This window comes from Phragmites australis, chromosome 13 (assembly GCF_958298935.1).
Source record: "Phragmites australis chromosome 13, lpPhrAust1.1, whole genome shotgun sequence".
Classification (NCBI taxonomy): domain Eukaryota; kingdom Viridiplantae; phylum Streptophyta; class Magnoliopsida; order Poales; family Poaceae; genus Phragmites; species Phragmites australis.
Genome location: NC_084933.1, coordinates 26,904,914 through 26,917,082, shown reverse-complemented (window position 1 = coordinate 26,917,082; position 12,169 = coordinate 26,904,914). Strand labels below are relative to the sequence as shown.

Sequence of the window (12,169 nt, the reverse complement as noted above, 5' to 3'; positions counted from 1 at the left end):
AGCATGTGCATCACTGCTCATAATGACATCACTTATGGACGCCAAAAAACGTTGATCTTCAATGAGCTTTATGCAACAGTTCAAACTCGCGAATAAGAACATGTAACCCTCCAGGACAGGACACGCACCTATAAAAAAGGGTCATGGCTCCAGTTCTCGTCCCTGCCTCTCAAGTGAGCGAGACAGAAAAATCTTCGACAGCCGCAAAGCTGTGCAACCGCGAGCATGGAGACCTGTGGCAAAATGGTGCCCATCCTCGCCATCCTGGCGGCGCTCGCCGTCACCGCCGGCGCCGCGGCCGTCGACCTGCCGAAACCGAGAGGCCAGCAGGTCCACCTGTTCGAGGCCACGGTCCGCGTCCCCGACCGAGGCGCGGACGACTTGGAGGAGTACAACTACCGCCTGCTCGCAACTGTGCTCGGCAGGTTGCCTGGTTAACTGATCCCTCCAAATTCAGATGCTCTGACCTTCCCTTTTAACCCTTATTTTGTACTAATCCTTCTCATATTTTTTTTTGTTTAACCTTAGCTTCGAGGCAGCACGGAGCGTAATGTATGAGACTGAACTTGGGATATTCAGCGCGTTCCTCACCAACAACCAGGCTCGTAGATTATCAAGTGAGTTTTAAATCCATACTAATCCATGCTGCTACACCTTGTAATTTTTGGAACAGAAATGAGGACGTACATGCCAACGCTTTGACATGCATACCTTGTCATTGAGCAGAAGTCCCAGGGGTGCTGTCAGTTAAACGAAGGGAGGACCCTGCGCTTCCGGAGACGGACGGCCATCTCTAAAATTTCATACGGGGTTAGACTGAGATGTCATATACCCGGCGGGGCTAAGAATAATTGTAACTATGCTATTTAAAACTGCATATATATACATGGAATGGCACTGACATACTGTAATAAACATGTCCTGCTTCTCTGCCCTAACAAGTAAGAACGTCAGAAGTCGAAACCAATGCGCCTGATCGCCATTAGATCATAGTGCTCCGAGCACTTCAGCACCACCTTCCGGCACAGAGCGCAGTAATGGACTTGGCACGCAGAACAGAAGATATGGTTGTTGTTTCCGATCTGTTCACACCCAGAGACGGCACAATGTTTTCGTTTATCAACAGCTTGGTCTACATTTTTCAATTTTTTGTCAGATTATATAACATGTCTAACTTGATATTCAGATAAGAGCGAATCTATTGCTCATCCAGAGTCTTTGATATGAAAAAGTGGCAACAACTTTACCTTGGGATTTCGTTGGTGACAACTCGGGCACGGATGACTTATGTACCGTTCCGCTGTTAGTTCTTGCTGTATCTGCTTAACGACATCACCCTGCTTCGCTGGCAGCTTCTCCTGATCAAGTTTGCATTGCTCACTTTCAAAGAGGATCATTGTTTCAGACGTGGTATCAAGAGAATAGATACGGGAGATGATACTTAACAAACTATACTTAATCTGGATTTATCACAAATTCGGAAGACCGTACCTTGTGTGGTTTCTATCTATTGCCTTGCCACAGCCATAGCAGAACGACTTCCCACAGTTCCTGCAAAGCATGTGGTTGCAGCCTGATACTCGTGAGATGGCCGTACGGCAGTGCAGACATGGAACAGCATCACGACGTACTTCCTTGATGCTGAATATTTCATTGACAAAGTTAATTCTCTTGGCAGTGTCGCCTTTGCTTGAAGGATACACCTTTGCACGATCCAGTATAAATTGAATAGTGCAGTCAAAATTGTGATCGCAGTACAATTCTCATTGCATGTAACTCCATGACAAATTATCAATAAAACATGTTTTGTTATAGTACAAGAATATGCTACCCTCAAAGCAACAGTAGTGTACGAGTGGTTACTACATCCAGAATACAGATATAATTGCAAGAATATTTATCCTGTAATTTTTTTGTTGCCAGAAACCAACAAAGTTGAAGTTTTGTAATGACAAAGTGGGCGGCAATGGTGCTCTTGGATGGATCCAACTAGACATTGGAGCAATTTCCCGGTTTGGCTAGACTCTACAGAGAAAGAACTCTTTCCAGCTTCAGTTACCGTTCAAATTGGTGATGGAAACAGGGTAAAATTTTGGACGGATACTTCGGTTGGCCAATGCAGTTTTGATCAACTTGTGTCAAATCTTTTCAGCCTTGTAAAACATAAGACCATAACAGTAGCACATGAGCTTACAAACTCTCAGTGGATTTCAAATTTAAATTGCATCAAAAACTTCCAACAGTTGAAGAAATTCGTTGAAGTTGAAGGTTGATTTAGGGAATTCACTTACAGCCGGGGCAGCAAGATATAGTTGCCTAGAAATGGACCCCCATTGGTACCTACACTGCAAAATCCACATATGTGATTCAGTTCAATGGCGCAAGCCTACCGTTCCGGGACACGTTCTTTTGGAAGGCGCATGCTGAGCCCAAGGTTCGGTTTTTCACATGGACGACCATGCATGACAAATTGCTCACTGCCGACAACATGGATGCGAGAGGCATGGACAATGGTGTGGTCTGCTCTGTGTGTCTCCAGGAGCTAGAAACAGTCGGGCACCTACTGTTACATGGTGAAATTATGATTGCATCTAATCTTAAAGTGAAACTACGGATCGATATAGCCTAAAAAGCATGAACACCTCATTCGCATTATGAAGTCGTGACTAACCCGATTAGAGGTGCCTCTAAGGCCACGAAGACCCTCGCCTGCTTGATGCAGGCATTGTTGGTGTAGCCTCTGTGATCGCCGTAGATGGATGGATGCCCGGTGACTCCGTGTCGTCGGGGTGATCGCCGACATAGATGGTTAGCAGTGGGATTGTCCGATGCTCGGCATTGGTCTTCAAGGCACTGCCCATGCTAGGTTAGGATTGGGTCTCTTAGGGGTATCCACCGCTAACTCACTCAAAATCGCCAAACATGAGGCATTGGGATCCCTTCTTATGCACAATGTGGCCTGAGACCAAGCCATTAGGTTAGTTGTTGCCCACCGATCATGGGCATGAGTTGGTCAACTATTACCCTATTCTCAAGGGCAACAGTTAGATTGAGATCACACCTAACATTACACTGTTCCTACATCAAATTTCTCACCAATCATGTATGGCTTTGGTGTGATATTGCAAAAAACTATGTAGAGCCAAAGCCACACGAAACTCTCTCGGAGTGGATTCATAGGGTAGCGGCACCAAGAGCAACCAACGAGCGCAATGCAAGGGCGGGGAAAATCTTATACGCATGGTGGAACATCTGGAAGGAAAGAAATCGGCGCATCTTCGAAGGAAGAGAAGAGGATTTCATGAAAGTGGTGTTTAGGGCGAAGGAAGATATCAACATCTGGCTATTAGCAACGATGGGTCAACACCAGGGGATCTAAAGGATCCATTCATGTAGCTCGTCTTCCTTTTGTTGTAATAGTGTTGGGCCATTTGGGTTCATTTCATGTAGGCAGTGCCCAGTTGTCTTTAGAACCTTTGTTACAACTATTCTGAACTCTTCTCTACTTAATGTGAAAGAGCAGTGCACCTGCCATGTTGCTTAAAAAAAAGTGGGTAGAGAAATCAACTTTCGATGCTATAATAAAAGTATTTTTGTATAAATTCTGAAGATACACAAAAAATCTCTTTAATGAAATATCTAAGAGCATGTTATGGCACCCACGAAGTACTCTTGTTCACAGGATTTTGTGTTGAAACTTGGGTCCGACAGCGGGCATTCACAGCTAACAGTTACGGGAAAAGGGTAGTATTTAGCATGATTTTGTATAGAGCATAGCCTGATAGCTGCGTTTTTTACCTGTAAGGAGCGAAGCTTTTCTTCTGGAGTCATGCATCTATCACCTATGTGACGACGTTCTCTGCAGCTGGTGCAGAAGCTGAAGAAGCACTTCGAGCACTGGGCATTGTTCTCCTCATCTTTCAGGCAAGCTGTTCCACACCTTGGACAGTAAGCCACATCTTCCATTGAGTCTTCTGAAGAACCAACCTTTCCCAGCGCTCAAAATCGGCATCTCCTAGCAACCTCTTCGATAGATTAGGAGGAACAACACCCCTGCACTTGTCATCAGGGCACAACAATTTCAACACGGTTCCCTCCTTGACATGCATTCTTGAGTAAGTCTCCATGCACCTCCAGCAATAGAAATGCAGGCACGGAAGCTTTATGAAGTTAATGCCTTAGGGGAATCAAAGACATGGATTTAATATCTAACGTGTCCAGACTCGGTGTAACTTGAAATGCCCGTGATTATTCCCCATAAAGGTGAAACATGAATACGTCAATTTTTGGTCAATTACTACATATTCTACTATTTTCCAATTACAAACATGGTAAAGAAGCTGCTAATTGAATAAGAATTATGAATAAAATTAAGTTTGATGGAAACAAAATTTTGAAGCGATGGAAATAAATACTGAAAGTATTATGCTCAGACTGCCGCAAATTCAAATCAAAACTGGAGATAATCTGATGCAGAACGCAGTGCAAGAGATGGACTCTAGGAAGAGTACCCAATTATTAACTGGAGCTTTCAACTTACCCGCATACTCACTGAAACAAATCATGCAGTCATGAAGGCCACTTAAAAAGGATTCATGGCATTGCTCCTCATTGTAGCTAATCAACCATTGAAGGACAGACTCGACGGACACAATCTCTCCAACAGCCCGAACATCCACCAGACCCATCATGATATCAGATTGTCGTAGGACTATTTCATCATCTAAACCGAGATGAGAAAGTGCAGAGCTCTGCAGCCATTGTACCCACTCATAAACAACTTTTTGTCCAGGTTGCTGTGCCCAAATTGAGTCCAGCATGCGACAAAGGGAGGAAACTTTCATGCTATCCAACCACTGTACATTGAGAGTGAAGTATGGAGGGCGATGGCTTGGTACGATAGAGGCATAAGACATGTCAGTGAGATTGGAGCCAAGTGCTGGACACTGAATGTGTGAAACAACTGACTGTTTGGGTCATCATCAACACCCTGAAATAGTTCTGCGCATACACTGATACCATCTGCGATTTCACAATGCACATGAATCTGCAAAGAATCGACAATGGAAGAAATAAATATCATAATGAAGTTGTGTTTGTGATAGATACTGTTTCCTGGGAGCCTGGGACCAAACAAAATAGATGTACCTGGAAAGACCAAAGTCCAGCCTTTTCACCAAAAATGACTAAATTGTCTCCGTAAATCGCCTCCGGTGCCAGTATCTAAGCAATCATCCATCACAGGAAAACAATACATCAGCAGAAAACTTAGAAATTTTATTATGCTTTATTTTTTGATACGCCACAATCTCAGACAATCAATATTCATCATTTTACTTTCGAAAACAAGTCGAGCGTCTAGTTTACCATTCATGCATAGTTGTTCTTCACCAATTTCATCACTTTACTTTCTGCATTCCAAAAATAAGCCCAAAAGTATCGTTCTGGTCCTGTACCCGTCTTTTCTATTCCATTAAAATAATGCTATACACATGCTCTCAGCTTGTCTACTTAATAGGCGGGGTAGAAAATTTTAACCTACATTGAAGTTACAGTTACTCATTATGACAACCTTAACATCACAATAGGACTACAAAACGGCGTGTAGATGTATCATTGTAACTACTCTCTTTTGGATAACACACCTCTCATGTATAGCTTTGACCACTATTTTATATTAAAATATGTTTATAAAATCTAATACTTTTGTGATATTATGATAGCATTTTTTAGATAAATATGCATAAACAATTTTAGTGTATTAAATATTTTGAAAGCTAATGTTAGTCAAAAATTTAAAAGTTTACCTGAATCTATTTTTATGACTGTAGTCGCTAATGGAAGTAGCTTCAAGATGTTCTGGTTTTTATGCCTCAACCCCATCCATCCATGATCCATCCACTTAAGCCACAATTGAACAAGCCAGGACCTATGTGTACACCCGTGCTGCATCAATCCTTCGCATATAAGTTCCAAGACGACAATCGCGCCCTACTCGAGGCTCACAAATCGAACGTGGAACTCTTCCGCGGCGAATCCTCCGCGAGCCGTCGCAGTTGGCACAATCGTTGCCCTAGTGCCCTACAAGGGTCCAAACTCCGAACAAGCGCAGCAGTCGGCGTTTGGAACAACGACGCGGTGGTCGGCGTTGTTATCCGCGACCAGCGAGGCGCACGAAGCAATCTGGAGTGGAGCAAGCAAAAGTACCTCGTCTTCCTGGAGCTGGTCGTTGGAGCGCAGCTGCTCGTCCGGCACCTGGGGCTCCTCCCCCTCCCGGCGAGCGCGGAGCATCATCTCTTGCAGCATTCCCACCTCCTTGCACTCCGCGTCCGGCGGAGGCTCTCGCTCTCCGTGCGCGCTCTCCATCTGCGGACTGCGCGTCGGTGCCGCCGCGGCCGCGGAATCTACGCTAAACTCCGGCGCTCCACGGACGGGGAAGTGAAGTGCTGCCCGCGTGGGCGGAAATCGCGCGGCGCGCAGTTGGATTCGTTCAAGAGGTGTCTACGGAAGAAAAAAAAAATCAACTGCAGTAGTATACGTGCTTAGACAAAGTGTAAAATGTCCAGTTAAATATCGTTATTTATATTAATGTTAATAAGATGCTTAATTCTATTTAAGCATATGTAGTCTTTGTTTTTTATAATTTTTAAGTATTTATAGTCATTGTTTTGTATTGAAAATTATAATTTTTCATATGGGTGTTTAAAGTTCTCTTTCTTTAAACATCTAAGTATTGTTCATACCTTTAGGGGTGGAAACAGATACAGATCTAATAATTCATTTTTCATATTACTATCCATATTTTAATACAAATATGAATAAAAATATGAATATCCTCAAATGCAAATATAAATTAGATTGTTTGAATCCACATTCAAATACGTAATAGATTCAGTTGTACACGAATATCCTACAACTTTAACGGCAAATTAAAATAATAAATTTATCTGATACAAGCATGACGATAATTTAACACCAGGAATTTCATTTTTAGTGGATTGATCCTCTACCTTGAGCTATCTTTGCTACATTGCCATGACTTCCATTATTTCGGAGCATTAGATGAGAGATGAAATGTTAGATTTATCGCTACAGTATATATATGATATAATATCAAATAGTAAAGAATAGATAGGATCGAAAGAATTAAGTAAGAGAAATAGATAAAATAATAGCTTTATGTTACTAATATTTATATTTTAGAGAATTATTTCTGCATATTCGAATACAGATATTATTCACATTCATATCTAGGAAAACAAATTCAGATATATTCATATTCATATCTAGGAAACGAATTCAAATATATCTATACGTATCCATTTGTTAGTTAGATATAATTTTTTTACCGTATTTATATTTAACCAAATACGAATATCAAATAATACAGATTTATGTTATTCTTTTCCACCTACTCCCTTTCCGTTCGTTCCCCACTGACGCCTCCGTGGGCAGTGGGCATGCTTTAGGGCCTTTTCAGATGGGCTGGTACTTGACCATAGCGAGCCTGTAATATGTAGTGATGGGCTAGAAGAGCTGCCCAAGTCTTAGCGGCCCACACGGCGGCAAGAAGGCAACGATGGGGCTTCCCTGTCGAAATAGCAAGCCCAGCAGAAGATATGGTTGCTGTTTCCCGTCTGCTTGCATCAGAGAAAACAAAGTGTTTTCATTTACCAACATCAAGTGAAAAAGAAGCGGAAACTATTGCATGAGTCTTTTTTTTCTCTAGTTTTCTCTCAGATTCCATAACATGCCTAATCCGATCTTTGGATCACAGAAATAGAAAGACTAATCCATATGACATGAGAAAGCCTCACGAACTTCACCTTGATGTTGGTCTGAAAAAAAAAAAAACTTTACCTTGGATTTGGCTGGTGACAATTCGATCATGGATATTGTCTGGACCGCATCGCTGTTAGTTCTTTCTTTGTTTCTTTAACAGCATCAACCTGTTCCCTCAAAAAAGAAGTAACAACAAGCTGCTTCACCTTCTCCTGATTATTTTTGTATTGTTCATTTTTGAAGGGTGCATTGGTTGAGACTTCAGATTTGTGAAGACAAAGGATATGGGTGAGGATACTTGATGAACCGTACTTTAGTCTGGGGCAATGAGAAGAATGTAGTACCTTCTAGGATCATTATTTCTTGCCATGCTGCAGCCATGGCAGAGCGCCTTCCCACAGGCTAGCAGAACCCCTTCCCACAGTTGCTGCAAACCATTTGGTTGCAGCCTGACACGCGTGAGATGGCAGTGGCACAATACGGGCATGGAACGGAAATACGAAGCACTTCCTTGAGGTTGAATATTTCATTCGACAATTTAATTGTTCTGTTAATGTCGCTGTTGCTTAATTGACGCACCTTTCGACGTTCCTGTATAAAATGAATAACGCGTTGAACATTGCGATTCCAAAAGAGTGCTCAACTGCTCATTTCACGGAACACCACTACAACAAATGATCAATAAAACATGTCCTGACGAGAATGACATCGTTAGGTACAGTACATGAATGTGTTCCCCTCAAAAGAAAATTGGTATGAGTAATTATTTTATCAATAAATATCCACCCACACAATATATCACAGTGTTGTACCCGCACATTATATTATTATAGGACCATGATTCAACCTTTCAATGCTAAAGTAGCGAACTAAATATTTGTCTAAATTCAGGGGAAAAAACAAAGAGATTTTTCGCTTCTATGACATCATCAATCTTGGTTCTTGGCATTCCCAAGTCTTCATGTTATTAGCATGTCATGTTAGAGCTTCTGTTTGATAATGAACATTCACAGCTAATACTCAAGGGAAAATTTGGTGTAACTAGCGGTTAGCTAGATTTTGAATAGAGTACGGGTTGGTAGCTCCATTTGTTACATGTAAGGACAGAAGCATGTCAAGAGAATTATCGCTTCTATGACATTCACAGCTAAAGATTAAGTCCAGCATGTGACAAAGGGAAGAAACTTTTACACCAACCAACCATAGCACACTGAGAGTAAAGTATGGAGGGTGGTGGCTCGGGTACGACAGAGGCATAAGACATGTCAGTGAGATTGGAGCAGAGTTTACATTACCGATCTAGCTCCGGCGGTAATCGAAAATACGCGATAACCGCGGTTACCGGTTAAAAATTTAAAAAAAAATCGGAAAAAATTCATTTGGCAAAATTTGAATTTTGGAAGAAAAAAAATCGCTATTTTAGCTATTCGGTAACCGCTCGGTTTTGATCGGTTACCTAGCGGTTTGGGACGGTTACCGAGCAATTTTCTCGCATTTTTGAATTGATCGGTTACCGAGCGGTTTGGATCAGTAACCGCTCGGTTTTCTCGATTTATCGAGCGGTTTTATCGAATTTCAGCGCAGTTCAAAAAAACCCAAAAAAAGGCTCAAACTTGTAAAATCAATAACTAATTCATCTGAGCTTCAAATCAAGTGAAACAAATTTTGTTGGCTTCCTTGTAACATGATCTACATGATAAAAGTATTTATACTCATAAAAAAGTTCAAAATTTTCTGTGAGAAATTGTATTTTTTAAACCAAGTTAAATGCATAGTTTACTCTTTGCTAATCCAAAAATCATGAAACTAATTTTGTTAGTCTTCTTACATGATCCTATATCTTTTAAAAATACATGAACTCATGAATTAGTTATTGTAACATGCATGATTATGTAAATATGTTACGACTAGATTAATTCATAACTGACCCATCACACCTCAAAAATTAGTGAAACCACTTTCATTAGCTTATTTATACTATGATTTACGTAGAAAAAATAATAGTAGACATAAAAAAGTTAATTATAGTGCTATTTCTTAACATATTCACTTTATACTTGTGAACTTTGTAAAAATCATAGAGAATTTAATAAAACTCTAAATAAAATGAAATCAATTTTAAAGATTCTCTTAAAATACGTTTTATACAAGAAAAATATGTGTTTGCATGTTACACTTTTCCTTAACATGAGTTAATAACTGAGCCGCACACTTCAATTTTTTTCATTTTTTTCAAACTTTCTCCCTATAGAATATGATGCAAACGATATTATTTTTGAAAAAAAAAATTCACAGAAGTTCTTAGAATTGTGTCTAGTTTTTCTTAAGATTTTTTTTTCGAATTTTTTGAATTTAAATTTTGGTTACCGTTCGGTTTCTGAAACCGGACCGGACCGAAAAGGTCGGTAACCGCGATTTTTGGGCGGTTACCGATGGTTTTTTAACCCTGGATTGGAGCCAAGTGCCGGATACTGAACGTGTGAAAGAACTGACTATCCGTGTCATCATCAACACCCTGAAGTACTTCAGCAGACACACCGATACCATCTGGAATTTCATAATGCACATGGATCTGCAATGAATCGACAGCAGAGAAACAAGTATCACAACTTTTGTTGTGTTTCTGATAGATATTGTGTCCTGGGTGGGACCAGTTAAAAAAAATGTACCTGGAAAGATCGCAGTGCATCCTTTTCACCAAAAATACCGATATTGTCTCCATAGATTGCCGCTAGTGTCAGCATCTAAGCAATCATGCATCACAGAAGAAAGATAGCATTAGCAGGAAAACTTCGAAATTTACTTTTTTTAGACAATGGAATAAATTCCCGGTTTCAGCCTCATGGGACATCAAACCGGTAATTATTACAAGCTCGAAACCATAAGGCTGATAGCATCATACAACCATGATGTAAACAAAAACGACATAACATGATAAAATAAAGGGGAAATTGCCCTCATACCACTGGTGTATCTATGACACATGAGGTCAGGTCTCACATGTCATTGACACAATACAGTGGTATTTTGGTAAAGTAGGAGAGAGAGAGAGTGTGGTATAGCGGTGATTTTCCCTAAAATAAATGCTCGCATAGTTTGGATGAGAGAAATCATTAACATATCGTATTACTAAATCTCCATCCATATAATACGAAGATCTGCATAACCGTCATCTCTAACGTACCATCCACATTTACTATCCTTTTCATACACATTTGATATAGTCAATATTCGGTATCTATACTCATATATAATTCATCAATTATGACAGATCCGAACGATCTTCACTGTCCATCCGAGTTGATCAAACGGTCATCGTGCAAATTTGTATCACATTTCTCCTTCCAAAAATATATTTAACTCCTATTATTTGCCTTCTATACATTCTAAAAATGCATTTAAAATTCTATTATTTACCTTCCATACTTTTTGGATTGCTATATACTGATTGATTCCACGTGTGTAACACGTGAGCAGTTACTAGTCCATTCAAAAAAACAAGTTTGCCATCTTTGAAACCATTAATGCATTTTTGTTTCTTCATCAGATTCATCATTTCATTATCCTGCAATGCCCTGATTATGTAACCATCTTTTCTAATTCCAGGACATTAACATAGAGCAGTAAGCATGTTCTGGTTTTTCGGCCTCATGACCATCCACCCAATCAACCCAAAATTGCACAAGCCAGGGCCCTCTGTACACCCATGCTGCATCCATCCTTCCCTACTGCTAATTCCCAAGGCAACAATCCTGCTCTACTAGGAGGTTCACCCGCTACAGTCAAATCAATCCGTCGCTACTAGTTGCAAACTCGCAACGAAATACCACATCAACCACGGCCAATCCGTAACTAGCGAGACGTCCCTACGAAGCATCGATCGGAGCAAGCAAGCAAGTAGTACCTCGTCTTGCTGGAGCTGCCGAGCTGGTCGTTGGAGCGCAGCTGCTCGTCCGGCACCTGGGGCGGCTCCTCCTCCTCCCGGAGAGCCCGCAGCATCCTCACCTCCTTGCTCTCCGCCTGCTCCGGCGAGGGCTCTCGTTCTCCGTACGCGCTCTCCATCTGCCGCGCCCGCGCTGAAACCCTCGGAATCCGCACCAAAACGCCGCCGCTGGGAGAGATTCGGCCCGCATACGGAGCCCGAGTGGGCAAAGTTCCACGGTTTCCGTTCCGTTGGACGCATCCGTTGGCTGCTTTGGGAAAGTGGGCCGCCCAATCCTTCGAGTTCCGCTTTGCCCGTATACTACTAACTGGGCCTGTTGGATGGGCTAATATCGGCTACTGTTGCAGCCCGGAACCTCTTGGAATTGTAGATCATTCATTCATTTTCTAAAAAATATTAATGGAATCATGAGTTCCAGTTAAAAAAAAAAAAACTACTGAGACA

The 12,169-nt window shown here is 41.3% G+C and overlaps 2 protein-coding genes and 1 pseudogene across 2 annotated transcripts; 1 reads left to right on the top strand and 2 right to left on the bottom strand.

Moving 5' to 3' along the window:
- Positions 1-225: 225 nt before the first annotated feature.
- On the top strand, positions 226-797 carry LOC133889577 (uncharacterized). Its single transcript, XM_062330048.1, has 3 exons — positions 226-425; positions 529-617; positions 727-797. The coding sequence occupies exons 1-3, from the start codon at positions 226-228 to the stop codon at positions 795-797; spliced, it is 360 nt and encodes a 119-aa protein (XP_062186032.1).
- Positions 798-883: 86 nt separating this feature from the next.
- Positions 884-6,295, bottom strand: LOC133887637 (uncharacterized; annotated as a pseudogene).
- A 2,415-nt stretch (positions 6,296-8,710) lies between these two features.
- LOC133888508 (uncharacterized) lies at positions 8,711-12,102 on the bottom strand. The gene is made up of 3 exons (XM_062328782.1): positions 11,687-12,102; positions 10,452-10,526; positions 8,711-10,354 (listed from the first exon to the last, which is right to left on the bottom strand). The coding sequence occupies exons 1-3, from the start codon at positions 11,963-11,965 to the stop codon at positions 10,223-10,225; spliced, it is 486 nt and encodes a 161-aa protein (XP_062184766.1). The 5' UTR covers positions 11,966-12,102; the 3' UTR covers positions 8,711-10,222.
- Positions 12,103-12,169: the final 67 nt, after the last annotated feature.